This window comes from Mustelus asterias, chromosome 12 (assembly GCF_964213995.1).
Source record: "Mustelus asterias chromosome 12, sMusAst1.hap1.1, whole genome shotgun sequence".
Classification (NCBI taxonomy): domain Eukaryota; kingdom Metazoa; phylum Chordata; class Chondrichthyes; order Carcharhiniformes; family Triakidae; genus Mustelus; species Mustelus asterias.
Window position 1 is genome coordinate 101,008,530 of NC_135812.1, and position 15,123 is coordinate 101,023,652.

The 15,123-nt window shown below is 44.6% G+C and overlaps 1 protein-coding gene across 1 annotated transcript in view; it reads right to left on the reverse strand.

The window, feature by feature from the left end:
- Nucleotides 1-15,123, reverse strand: part of cep131 (centrosomal protein 131) — a 119,326-nt gene that overhangs the window by 65,740 nt on the left and 38,463 nt on the right. Inside the window, 4 exon segments of the mRNA XM_078225722.1 lie at nt 3,765-3,841; nt 5,278-5,449; nt 7,358-7,474; nt 9,412-9,529. Coding sequence (XP_078081848.1) covers nt 3,765-3,841; nt 5,278-5,449; nt 7,358-7,474; nt 9,412-9,529 — 484 coding nt within the window.

The window sequence follows — 15,123 nt, forward strand, 5'->3', positions numbered from 1 at the left end:
AGTTATGAAGAGAGGTTGAGTATGCTTGGGTTGTTTGCATTGGAGCAGAGAAGACTGAGGGGTGACCTGATGGGGTGCAGAAGATTATGAGGGACATGGACAGGGTGGATAATGAGCAGCGTTTCCCCTTAGTTGAAGGGTCAGTCATGAGGGGACATAGGTTCAAGGAAAAGGACAGGAGGTTTCCGGGGCGCGGGTTGCCTCACATCCTTTAAAAAGTATCAGGATGAACACTTGGCACGTGATAACATTCAGGGCTATGGGCCAAGTGCTGGCAGATGGGATTGGGTGGGAGCTCAGGTATTTCTGATGTATCAGGGCGAACTCGATGGGCCGAAGGGCTTCTTCTGTGCTGTACGATTCTATGAGTGCTGTTTGAGTTTGGGCTGATGGGGAGAATTGGTAGAAATCTGCTTCTATTCAGATTTATCCTTCGCAATGGAGGGACTGCAGGGACCTCTGCTGGAATTTATGTACATATAACATAAAAATAAAAACTGAATAAAGAGAGTTCAGGCACCCACGCTCATATCTAGACACACACATGGACTTTGATGATGTATATTGCTGATATCCATTGCAATATGTTCTATCACAAGCCAGGATTTAAGAAAAATTGGCCAGAATTCAGAGCAGTGGAAAACATTCATGTAACTTAGTGTCTCTAAGGGCTTGGGTAGCAACTAGTTTGCCTGTTTTTGTCCCTGCCTTATGAAGAGGAGCATTACAGCCAAGCCATGATGATGAAAGCTTCCTTTTTGTCTCAACGTCCATGTTTTGTGGTGCAGCTGAATGTAGTTTCACCAAAACATGAGACAATGTATATAATCCGCGCAGGTAAAAGCAGATACATCCAAGGCTGGGATTTTCCAGCCTGTTTCCTGTGCTGTACTGTTCTTTGTTCTTTGTACAGTGACAGGATCTGCCGTGAGGGATGCAGGAAGTCAGCCAAACGTCCACTGGCTTTCAGTGAGGTCTCAACATCCCAGCCCCCAAGTCTTCAGTTACTTTAAACTGAATAGGAATGTTGCATGCAGCATAAACTTGCTGTGGTCCCATATACTTCCTGGCATCCTTTGCTGATAACATCACACTGTTTACCCTCTAATTCACCATGACCAATTGTGAGGATACCAGATCAGATACCTCACTGTATATTATGAAGTCAGACTAGACCTCAACTATTTGCTATTTTGATATTTTGAGGATAAGATGTTTTACTCCAGGTGCAATTCTACTGACGATCTAGGGAACTTTTATCAATTCAAACTTTATTTAACAACAGTTTAACTATAACAAATGAATTAGCTTAACTTTAACAATTGATGCGTTAGCGCTGCTTAAAACAAATACTCCAGGTCTAAAACGAGTACTCATCCTGTGCTCCCAGCTACCAATTTAAAGGTTTTGCTAGACAAATCAGCACCCCGCCAAAACAGATCCGAATTCTAAACATGCCTCTTACAAGAAACATGATATACATAAATTTCTTAAAGGCAAATTATCATCACACAATGTCACAGGAGATCGGATAACCTGAAAAATACTATCCAGATGAAATGGAAGTGTTTCCTGGTCAGCCACATTGCAGACGGCAACAGCAAACCACTGCAGTTCTTTGCCAAGTTCAATCAATCAATACCCGCATGCGCACACACATGAATCGACTTCCAATTTAAGGGGCACAGGTGGCAGATGGTAGGTGGTGGTGGTGGTGGTGGTGGTGGTGGGGTTGGGGGGGGCGAGGCGGCTAGCCAGCAATTTCAACATGATGCTTATATTTTAATACACTTTTACATTCGGTGGCTGAGAGCTGGATTGCCCAGGGCTCTGGAAACACAACGATTGGAAGGAGGCAAGTACAGCCAGACCCTGGAGGAGCACGAGTGCTTTCCCAACCTCTCCAAGCTTATCTCATCCATGAGACCCATCTCCTCTCCCAAGAAACCATTGGCTGCCTAACCTCCCTTCCAAATCCATTGGCTCCTAACCACACCATCCTGCTCTGAAGTCTTTCAGCTTTACAACCCTGCAGAACCCCCCCCAATCTGCATTCATAGATGTACAGTGCAGAAGGAGGCCATTCAGCCCATCGAGCCTGCACCAACAACAACCTTATTCAGGCCCTATGCCCCTAACCCCACACATTTACCCCGCTAATCCCCCTGATACTAAGGGGTAATCTAACGTGTCCAATTAACCTAACCAGCACATCTTTCAGACTGCGGGAGGAAACCGGAGCACCCGGAGGAAACCCATGCAGACACAGGGAGAACGTGTAAACTCAGTCACCCAAAGCCAGAACTGAACCCGGGTCCCCAGCACTGTGAGGCAGCAGTGCTAACGACCGTGCCACCATCTCGCCCTAAACATCCCTCTAACAATAGCCTAGTGCACCCCCCCCACCCCCAGCCACTTCAACTGCCACTGCTACTTGTATCTGCAGCCCCCATATTCTGGAATGTCCATCCAAAAACCTCTGCACCTTCACCTCCATTTCCAAGTTCCAGCTCATCCTTCCTGAACCCCATCCCGACATCTCCTCCTTTGACCCCACCACCGTTGTCTGATTAGGTCCTCATGGAGTGCTTTGGGGCATTCTGCATTGCAGTCACTACGCAAATGCAAGTTCACAATCAAAAGTTTCTACATGCAGCCTTTGTACTGTAAAACATGCCGATAAATGAGGGGATATTAATATTTCAGATTGAAATCTTAGCTGAGAGCCTGTCCTCATTCCATGATAATATCACTTCCAAGTCAGAGTTTTCCACCGAGGGAACTCAAAACCCTGAGTTACAGACTTCTAATGCATTTTCTTATTTTATGCAAAAGCTGTGCTAAGATTAAAAAGGACCCACGAGGGTATGAAAACCAGCCAGTCCCAACTGCACAAGGATTAGTTACTTTATTTAGGTTCAAATAACAGACGCCATTAGATTTTTTCTTCAGGAATGTTGAAATATTCAGTGGCAGAATGCTTAGCTTGGACGATAAAAAGAGTGTATTTTTTACCCTGCAGTAAAACCGGTTTCACTCGATATTACAAATGAAGCCGTATTTCAAAATGTCAGTGTTTCTTCACCGCTTTTTCCTCACTCCCTCCTGAAGCACTTGACTCCTCGCAGGGACATTGAGAGTCAGTGCCCTCCAGTACTGCGTCTAATCAAACCATTCTCCATGCCTATGGAGCGTATGGACTCGGCAGGCAATTTGATCAATGAGAGGCTGGGAGAGAGGTGCAAAAGTAAATCGCAGACTGTGCCCTATCCTGTCTGCACCCACGGCAGTCATAGATACAGAATAGGAATCTCATTAACCAAGAGACAGACACTGGACCCAGTATTTTTGTCCCTGCCATCATCCCAGCTGTGATGTGGAGATGCCGGTGTTGGACTGGGGTGGGCTCAGTAAGAAGTCTCACAACACCAGGTTAAAGTCCAACAGGTTCATTTGGAATCACGAGCTTTCGGACTCACCTGGTGAAGGAGCAGCGCTCCAAAAGCTCGCGATTCCAATTAAACCCGTTGGTCTTTAACCTGGTGTTGTGGGACTTCTTACCTTCATCCCAGCTAACTAAGCATTGCCAAGGAATGAAACTTGTAAACTCCCTGCTCAAATGTTCAGAATCAGTAAGGAAAGCAGGAAGTTTTTTTAGAAATGATATGCTTATGAGCTGAATGTCGAACAAAACTGATCAGAAGTGAAATAGAAACTTGACATCAATTAGCATGACGTTACAGAATAAATAGATGAACTCATACCTGTAGTTCTTCCGTCTTTACACGAGGTCCAGGGGGGCTTTCAGTTCTCTGGTTAGAATGAATTTCCGGATCTGTGGCTGCAACAGGAACAAGTTTGTTTTTAAAATAGGGAAAAGGTAAAATGCTAATGTTTTTAAAAAGTGGAAAAAAAAGTGTGTTGGCAGATGCAAACTCAACAGCCCATGAGGATGTGTGTATGTGGAGCAGAATCCTAATGCATACATGGTGAAATCCCCAGACTTCGGGGGGATCTTATCATAGCTGTGATATGGGGAGGGGGGGGGTTCTGGTTAGAGGGGTGGGAGAGGACACCCAAGAAAAGAAACAAAGAGCAAATCAGGTAAGCTGTACTTGCGTACCATTTTCAGGGGGTTAATGGAATGTGCCAATTAGACCATATTACCTGATCACTCCTCCTTCCTCCATAAATCACGTAAAGAAGAAAGGCAATTCTACTGCATCTTTCTCAGCCTTGGGATGTCCCAAAGCCCTTGGGGAGGAGATGGTGTATTGGTATTGTCACTGGACTAGTAATCCAGAGACCTGGGTTCGAAACCCCTCTTTGGCAGACAGTGAAATTTGGATTGAAAGCCTGCAATTAAGACTTTAATAATGACCATGAAACCATTGTTGATGGTCTTAAAACCCCACCTGGTTCACTAATGTCCTGTCCTTACCTGGTCTGGCCGACATACATGGTCTAAAGAGTGTTATAACTTCTAAACCATGATACCTTACCCTAGATTTTACCTGTTCCAAGTGTTCTCCTGAGACACAATTCAACATGAAGAATTCTGGCACATATCATAGAAATCATAGGAACCCTACAGTACAGAAAGAGGCCATTCGGCCCATCGAGTCTGCACCGACCACAATCCCACCCAGGCCCTACCCCCATATCCCTACATATTTACCCACTAATCCCTCTAACCTATGCATCTCAGGACACCAAGGGCAATTTTTAGCATGGCAAATCAACCTAATCCGCACATCTTTGGACTGTGGGAGGAAACCGGAGCACCCGGAGGAAACCCACGCAAACACGAGGAGAATGTGCAAACTCCACACAGACAGTGACCCAAGCCGGGAATCGAACCCAGGTCCCTGGAGCTGTGAAGCAGCAGTGCCAACCACTGTGCTACCGTGCCGCCCGATCTCTGGGAGGGTGAATTTTTTGAGAGGAGTTTAATGCTAGTCCATTTTAACCTCGGTAAAAGCCATGGAAGACCCAGTAAACGCCATTTAAGATGGTTTTCCAGGACTTCTGCATCTCTTCTGCTGAAATTATGGAGATCAAGCAGAAATTCACCGTGTAATCTACACCTAGTGTTTGTCTATCACCTATTAAACAGCTCTGCAATAATCTGACGTTACTAAAATCACAACGGCAATATATCAGAATGAGGTGAGGAGAGAAGAGAAGGCTTGAAAGTATACAAAAAAAATTGAATCTAATGTATTACTGCTTCTAACCGCATCTTGTTAATCTCGTGATACAAGTACAATTCCACACCTGTATTTTTGGATTTGACTTGACTGTGCACTGGGCTGGTATTATTTATGGGCACAGGCTTGATAGTTTTTCTCTTTGCTGCGATCTTCCCCCTCTGTTGAAGCATGGCAACTTCTTCCTCACTAATCCTCTTACCTTCAGCTGCTTTTTCTGCACGTTTCTGCTGAAGTTCCTACAATAAACACAGGTAGGGTGCATTAAATTATTTGAAAAGTGATGGTGCATTCACCCTTCCTTACAATAAAACACTATAGTCAATCATGGGGGAAAATTGGGCAGCTCCACCAGTACAACATTCAGCTCATCTGGCTACTTAACTTTGAAGCTTAGATAAGATCATTTTTAATTTCCTGAGGCAGAATTCTGTGGTGGGCACTACCTTATTCTACAATGACAAGTGGACATGTTGCAATCTGCGCCTCAGTGCAGGTCTTCCTAACCCCACAGGCAAGGCATCAAACACTGTTAATGGGTAATATTCCAGACTAACCACATACACAAGTATTTTGTGAGTTCTCCGTCAAGTCATGGGCTCACTCAGAATAAAGAGAAAGTTTATTAATATGGTACCTTTCATGTTCTTGGGATGTTCTATGAAGTACATTTTGAAAGACAGCCATTTGTTTTTAGATAGGCACAATTGGACTCAGCCAGGTCCCACAAACAAATGGCAAATTAATCAAATAACCAGTCAATCTTTGTTTTGGTGTTCGTTGAAGGATAATTGTTAGCCTGGACACCAGAAGAACTTCCTTGCTGTGCTATGAATAGTGGCCTGGGATCATTTATGGTCATCTGAAAGGGTCATCACCCTCATGGGGGAAGCTAGAACTAAGGGTCACAGTCTCAGCCTAATGGATCTCTCATTTATGTTGCAAATGAGGAGGAATTTCTTCTCCTGAAATGTCTTTGGAATTCATTGCCCCAGGGAACATGCAGGTTGGGTCACTGAATACAGTCAAAGCTGAGTTTGACAGATTTTTGACCTTCAAGGGAAGCAAGGGTTATGAAGGCAGGCAAAATGGTGGAGTTAAAGCCATGATCTTATTGGATGGAGGAGCAGGTTCGAGGAGCTTAATGGTGTACTCCTGCTCTTATTTGTTCTGTTTTATATTCACTTCCTCAGTACTATATAGACTGCCAACATAGATTAAGCTCTCAAGTCTTGTTTGTGGTGCGTGCACACTTAACCATCTAATTCAAGAACAAGAGCATCATAACAGAGTCATGCTTTCATATGTAACCCTATCATTGTTCATAACACTAATTACACTGTGGAAAAAAAACAACAAAAGGGCCATTAAGGAATTCAAGACACACTCAATGGGGGAGGGGGGCGCCCCTGTTTTTGGTGGGTGCGAAAGCCAGTGGGGGCTGAGAATCCAACAGGAGTCCCCAAATGGCTTTTACGCCAGCGGGATTTCACATTCTGATTATCCCCTGCCCCCACACAATTACGTAATGGGGCTCCTGTCATGAAAAGTCTGGAACCCCATTAGCATACATTAACATCTGATTAGTAGGCTTCCCTGCTGTATCATTCCCTCCCACGTTAGGATGCCACACGCACCAGTGTGACATCATGTTGGCAGGATTTACAATAGCTTTTGACAAACGGGGAACAGGCGAATGGTCCCTGCCAGGGGCACAATGGCAAGTACAGGGTCAGGCCTGGGCAGCACCATGACTAACCCATCTAACCTACACATCTTTGGACTCTAAGGAGCAATTTACCATGGCCAATCCACAAACCTGCAGGTCTTTGGACTGTGGGGGGAAACCGGAGCACCCGGAGGAAACCCATGCAGACACGGGGATAACGTGCAAATTCCACACAGTCGCCCAAGGTCAGAATCGAACCTGGATCCCTGGTGCTGTGAGGCAGCAGTGCTAACCACCGTGCCACCCGAGGCCCATAGAAAAGGTGATTCTTACTGACATTATCAGACTATCGTAAATACCACAATCATCATGTTAATAGATTAAGGAGTCAAATGAAATTAGGATGTTCACATGCAAGGTTAGTGTGAAATACAAAAAGTACCAAACATATACTGAAAGTTACTTTACAGCACAGTACCTCTATGGCTGCCTTCCTAGCTTGTCGAGCTTTCTCTTCACGAATCTTCCTCCTTTCCTCGCTTTTTTTCCTCTGGCGCTCTTGGACGCTCTCAGCTAGCATTTCCTGCTCCTTTTCCTGACAGCAAAATGCACCATCCGAAAATTAGCACTTCCTAATATTTGAATGAACTGATTCTCACCCAACTGAGGAGTAATCTAATTCTGTCCTACTGTACAACAATACCTTTAGTTATATATGTATCTACAGGAGGACTGATGGCTTACAGTTTCAGTAATTATTGTTTTCAATTCACTTTGTAAAGATTCCGGATTGTGATTAAATTTAGCATAGAATTTGCTTTATAAGTATAGGAAATATCTTAGGATAATTTGGTGCAGCACAGTGGTTAGCACTGCTGCCTCGCAGGCCAAGGACCCGGGTTCAATTCCGGCCTTGGGTGGCTGTTTGTGAGTGGAGTTTGCACGCTCTCCCCATGTCTGCGCGGGTTTTCTCCAGGTGCTCCTGTTTCCTCCCACACTCCAAAGATATGCAGGTTAGGTGGATTAGCAGGATAAATGTGTTGGGGTTATGGGGATAGGGCAGAAGGGTGGGCTTGGGTACGATGCTCTGTCGGAGAGTTGGGGCAGACTCGGAATTAAACTTCCGGATTGTGCACGCATTGTGGTTACACTCCTTTCCATTCTGTTCTCTTTAAGCCCCCCCCGGCCCACTCAACGTATCATTCGCCAGCCAAAGCAGGCAGTCAGAACTCAGCTAAAATACGTCTATAACTAGCTGCTTCATATAGCCTGGAAGTTGAGCCATCTCTCGGACCTTAATCCTTTACCTTTGGGGTGTCTGCCTCATATTTATTGCATGAAGCTACTTCTAAGGGGAACAATGGATTTACCAATGGATAACACTGACCACAACAAACCACTTTGGCTCATCCAGAACAGTTGAACCAGAGGACCCAGTCAGCCTTGGGCAGAGGGATGGGGATAGAGCAATAAATTCAAAACCAATCTGCAGAAATAATTCACAGATTCAAAGAATCTCTACAGGGAAGAAGGAGACCATTTGGTCCATCGAGTCTGCGCCAACTCTCCGACAGAGCATCACACCCGTGCCCATCCTTCCCCATACCCCAACACATTTATCCTGCTAATCCACCTAACCTGCACATCTTTGGATAGTGAGAAGAAACAGGAGCACCTGGAGGAAACCCAGACACAGGGAGAATGTGCAAACTCTACACACAAACAGTCACCCAAGGCCGGAATTGAACCCAGGTCCTTGGCATGTGAGGCAGCAGTGCTAACCACTGTGCCGTCCTTCTACTGTACCATCATGCCGCTTTTCTTCAGTAAACAAATGTCAATCGATAGTACAGGCTGCCTAACAAAACGGAGGCAGATATCATTGATTAATTCAAATTAAATGGCTTTTTCCCCAGAGAACCATATTTTGGGATCGAGTGCATCAGGAATTTGAGTTATGACTTATGCTAAGCGTAGCAGGCTTGGGGGGGAACACATTACTTTGGGCCCAAAAGAGAAAACACTGGAAAATCTCAGGAGGTCTGGCAGCATCTGTAAGGAGAGAAAAGAGCTGATGTTTTGAGTCCAAAGCTTTGACAAAGGGTCATCTGGACTCGAAACGTCAGCTCTTTTCTCTCCGTACAGATGCTGCCAGACCTGCTGAGATTTTCCAGTGTTTTCTCTTTTGGTTTCCGATTCCAGCATCCCCAGTAATTTGCTTTTATACATTACTTTGGTCCTATGATGCTCAAAGGTTTCTGCCATTGCAGGTTCTTTTCATGCCTGGATCTGCTGTCGACTAATAAAGTCTAAAAAAAATAGACCGATAAAGATTGAGGACTACAATTAGTCAAAAACTCCATTACCGTTGCATCATATGACTACCAGGATAGTAGCAGCTAGATTAATCTGTGTCTTTTCTCATCTAGTAATTCGTATGTTCTTAGCAATAAGTCTGGATGAGTTCAATGTGAATGTCCAAAGTACAGCATTTTATCCAATCACACTTCCTTTAAATGACAAATCTGTCACCTGTTTTTTCGTAGTAAGCAGTCTTTTAAGAGCGGCTTGACTTGTTCTGCGTCTGTGGGAGTGACGTCTATACCAGCGCTGAATGGTGATCGCTGCATGATTCACATGTTGTATGAATCTATCATTTCAATGGGGGAGCAAAGAGAACAAGAACAAGTATTTAAAACAACTTTTAATATGATGCAAAAAAAAAAAAGCCCTTTCTTCCTACTGGGTGTTAACTCATGGAGCAGCTGTACCCATCTTCAGCTGAAAGTCAAGAACTTTGTCTTAGGGTAACGTGCCTCTGTATGCTGCAAACGCACTAGCTAATCAAACACAGCATGCAGGATAGCATGAAGTAGTTGATCTTTATTTTCCAGGGCACACTAAAATAAGGTAGGCACTTAAAATTATACATTACATCGATAATCAAATCCATCTCAAACACTGGGCCCGATTTTATCATTGAGAGCGCGAAAACTTGGTAAAGTCGGGTGTAAGGCGATTAGCGCGATCCGCACCCGCGTCTGTGCAGATGCCCACTTTATCAAGGCCCGAAAATGGACGCGATCTGAACCGCACCCGAAATGGGCGCAACGGCGATTTAAATGCGCTCCAGCTTCTGAAGAGGCAAGTTCAGAGCTTCCAGCGGCTCTTTAACTCAGATCGGTGGTGGTGGGGGTGGGCCAGATGTTTCTTTGGTGGGGGGGTGGGAGGCCAGATCATCCTCTGGTTGGGGGGGGGGGGGGCGGTGGAAAAGAGAAGGCCAGATAGTTCTCTGATGAGGGGGGAAGGAGGCGGGTCAGACATATCTCTGGTGGGGAGGGGGGGACCGCTGCCATTCTGCGGGCGATCGGTTGGGGGGGGGGGGGGGGGGTGGGGTGGTAGGCAGAGGGGTCGCAATCAGTCTGGATACCAGGGGATTGGGTGGATAAGGGGGACAGTTATGTTGTGGGGGTGGGGCGATGTCTGTGGGGGCCATCGCTCCCACTTTTTCTCCCAGGCCACTATCTGCTTAGTGTGGCTCGGGAGTGACGTGACAGTGCGTTTTTTCAAAATTTTTTTTCACTGCGCATGTGCAGTTCAGAGCTGTGATCGAAGCAGCAGCGTTTCGGGCGCACCAAGCCCCGCCCACAGCGTGATTCAGACTCGTGATTCAGATTCTGGCTGAGTGCGTATGGGGGCGCCTGAGAACAGGTTTCCAAGTCGGATCCGAATTGCGCCCAGATTCAGCACTTAGAATCAAAATGGTAAAATCGGGCCCACTGAGTTGCTGTGATGGACCACTTGTGAATAACAAGGCAATTTGACACAGGGTGATTTTGCCCGAATTCTCACTTCTTCTCCGACGAACATTCACAATTTTCGGGAAATCTTCACTTCCTCTATTATCCTCCTGTACAATAATTCTGGGATGGGACTCGAAAGTCAGGTGCTGTTCACTGAGAGTTGCAAACTACAGCACATTTAGTGACAGAATCTAACACGTACATCAAAAATAAACACAAGCACTGAGTGCCACGTAATAAGGCCTTTCTGCACTGATCCAATAACGTATCCCAAAAAGATACTCAGCAAGCCGTTTAACATTGGCCAATGTTCGTCGGATTTTAAGCGGGCAACATCGGGTGATACATTCCAGCCACAGAGGCCAGTGGAAAGGAAGATTGGGAGATGTGTATAATTGTCTTCCAGTCTGATATTATGATGTGGAGATGCTGGTGTTGGACTGGGGTGGGCACAGCAAGAAGTCTCACAACACCAGGTTAAAGACCAACAGGTTTATTTGGAATCATGAGCTTTCGGAGCGCTGCTCCTTCATCAGGTGATCACTCACTCACCTGATGAAGGAGCAGCACTCCAAAAGCTCGTGATTCCAAATAAACCTGTTGGACTTTAACCTGGTGTTGTGAGACTTCTGACTAGTCTGCTATTAGCTGCTCCATACCAAAGTTAAAATGTTACCCCCCAGGATTCCTATTATGGCTTTATTGTCAAACAGTCACAAGTAGATACCACCTGATGTATATCTATTCAAGCTATTAAGGAGGGGAAAAAATCCTCTATTAAATCATAACTTCAACAACTTTTACATGTTATTTCACCTCCCAGTATCTCTCCGGCCCAGTTAAATTCGCTTGAATGTTTGTGTTCAATATGTGAATGCCAATTATAATTGAATGAAGAAAGTTTGAGTCTATATCTGACTTTTACAAACTTGAGTTCAGACTCACCAAACTCATTTTTAAGAGGACCCCTTCAGCTGAGAGAGACAGCAGATAATTGGAAAAGGCAGAAGAGATTCCATCGGATCATTCTCAATGACTTCAAACACAACTATAGTGAAATTACAGCATCATAGCCAACTTTGCCAACCAGAATCCCCCCCCCGCCCCAAAGGTTAGAATTTGTTGCAGACTTCTACAGCGGTAAACGCAAGCACAAAGGTGAAGCAGAAATCAAACCTAGACAAACAGCAAGGAAGCAGTAAAGCACTACTGTACAGTATGCTGCAAAAATACAGATCAGCTAGTATATGGACTACGAAATCTGGTTTTCTGCACAGTAAGGAAGGCAACACACTCCTACATAAAAATCTATGCATACCCGAAATCGGGATGAGCGATATCTGGATTATCGTTCTGGAGCAGTTGAGTAAAATCCATTTTATCGTTAAGATTTAAGTATCGGATTCTAAGGGTGGTAGAAAAACATATTTAGAGACAATTTTTGACTCCCTTTTTTTTTTCGATATTTAGGTAGGATATATGGTGCTGTTAACACGGGCGTTCGAGGTCATCACAGTGTTAATGAGTCATTTCTATTTTTTTTCAGTTAAAACCTCAAGGTTGATGTTTGAACCCCAATTTCAAAGCAAATGTGATGATATAGACACAATGGCCGGAATATTACGACTGTTCATGCCGGTGGGATTTTCCCATCCCGCTACAGTGAACGGAGATTTGGCTGGCTGCCAAATTCTCCGACTTCACAGGAGCGGGGAGTGAACGGCCGGTAAGATCACGTCCAAAGTTCTACAAATAATAGGTGAAAACATGTAGAGAATCAATAGAAAGAAGTGATACCTACTGGAGCTTATGTTCAGCAGAAAACATGATTAGAAAATTTCAACCAAACTTAAAATCAATATCTAAAACAACATCGACAAATTCCAGAATATCGTAGGTCTGGACCAAACAGGCCATTTCCCAAGAGGGAAAGGTTTATTTTTTTAAAATAACTAAATTGACTTTTGGAAAAATAAGGGGAAAGTACGTTGCTGGAAAACTACTTTTATGACAACAGTGTTTTCAGTGGAATCGATGGACGAGTCTCAGTTGAAATGACCAGATCCGGGCACACATATCGCACTGAAACCCAAACGAGGAGGAGTTAGGGAATTGTACTCCGGGCCAGGTACTTGGCAGTCAGTTCTTGCAAACTCACAGCCTCAAAATCAGTGATTGGTAACCTAGGCTAGTGAGTGGGCTGTGCGAGTGGTCCTCCTCCATCTCAGTGGGCCGCAAGATTGAAATCAGGCTTGTTCAGTAATCATGACCCCACGAATAAGATTAGATACATTTAATACACACCAAGAATTTCATAATGAATTATCGAAAATGTTTAATCACAAATAGATTAATCAACTTCAAACAGTAAAGACAAAAACAATATGTTGTGTCGGTGCAGACTCAATGGGCCGAAGGGCCTCTTCTGCACTGTATGATTCTATGACACTTTGGACACAGACACGACTCTCACAGTCAATGTTGTGAGCAATCAGCACGCACCTCATTTCACTTGCCCTTGCTTTATGTGCGTGTCACTTCAATCACACTAGTAAGAAAAAAACCCAGCATGGACAGTAATCAGCGGAATGTGGAACTGCACGTGGGCAATGGCCAACAAAACGTCTCGAGTGCCGCACCCAGAACCAAGATGGGCCGCAGGTGGCTTCTGGGCTGCAGGTTGCCCAACACTGCTCCAAAATATTCCAACTGGCCAAGTAACCATGCTGCCATCATTGCCTATCCAGGTGTCGAGTCAAAACTGCAGGATTCCGATGTGACCTTCAATGTGTCTCTATAGTATTTAACTTGCAACATCCGGGTGTCAGCTCACCGAAGAAAGTGGCTTTGGAAATTCTACAACCAGACATACAAACAGCATTTGCAGACCAACATTGTTTGATCAGCAGTACGTTTCCTAAAACATTGAAGATTTGCCCTCACCCATCTTGTCTCTTGCATAAAGTTGGAATGGATTTTCATTGGATGCATCAAAGTAAAACCTTGTTTCACTGAAGTCATCGAATGGCTGCTTTCAGCAGCTCCTGATCAGTTCTGCCCTCTTAGCCTCCTATCCCTGATGTATACAGAGTGTGAAAACTGCCCCAAAAAGCCTAGCTTAAATAACGTGATGCCCCTCCCATTGTTGCTATCAAGTAACATCCACCACTGACAGAGCAATACCTCGCTCTTTCCCACATCAATGAGTGTGTCAAATTCACCAAACCCAGTAGCACTGAGGGCAACAGTCCAAGTGCTCGGACTCTGCCTCATGTTGACCGGTTCATAGGCCGATTGGGATCCAGAGAGAGGAAGGGCAGCAGGTTTCCACTGTGAGATACTGGAAGAATCTACAACTTCATGGGGAAAATTGGACCAATTTTGATAGTAAACCTGAGTGGTGAGATAGCTGGAGCCAGATGTCCAGAAGAAGCCCAAAGCTCTGCTTAAAGGATGCTTGCAAACATGACATAAAAGGTGCATCAGTCTGTACTGCATCCTTCCTAATAACAAAACTAATAAACTAGAAAGTAAAGAGCAATTTGTGCATTAATCATTATATTTTGCAACAATGACAAGAATTTTTATTAATCCTCTCCAGATTAAATAGTTCAAGCTGTGCATTAAAAACAGCCACTGAAAAATATATTATGGTATTAAGAAAAAAAAAATACATGCCATGTTGGCTTTATTTGTTCAGCAGGATGCCATTTGAAATCTGTGATCTGCTTCTGATGCTAAATAAATATCCACTTTAGAAGAATGAATGAAAACAAGTAATTGATTGAAGTGCCAAGATTCAGTTCTCCAAGAGCGAGATGCTATAAGGCAACTGTTTGGATAATGCACCCATTACTGCTGTACCAACCAGTCAGAGATACATTGAACCACTCAAACATGTTGCAGTTTCTTTGTCCATATCTTAAAAAAGTAAAAGTATTAGTCACAAGTAGGCTTACATTAACACTGCAATGAAGTTATTGTGAAAATCCCCTAGTTGCCACACTCCAGTGCCTGTTTGCCTACGCTGAGGGAGAATTTAGCATGGCCAATTCACTCAACCTGCACATCTTTGGGAGGAAACCCGAGCACCCGGAGAAAACCCACGCAGACACGGGGAGAATGTGCAAACTCCACACAGACAGTGACCCAAGCCAGGAACTGAACCCGGGTCCCTGGCGCTGTGAGGCAGCAGTGCTAACCACTGGGCCACCGTGCCGCCCCCAACATCAGGTATTATTTCAAATTACCCACATCTTCTCTGGGTTAAAACATTCACTCCGGAATTTGCTCATCTCCCAGAAAATTGACTAAAGGGCCAAAAGTCCTTTACAGTATCAGAGTGTGCTGGAATGCTCACCGTTGGTTCCCTGGAGAACAAATCTAATCAGATAGATAGATCGCACCACGTAAACAGAAAAGATGACTCAAGGCTAAGTCA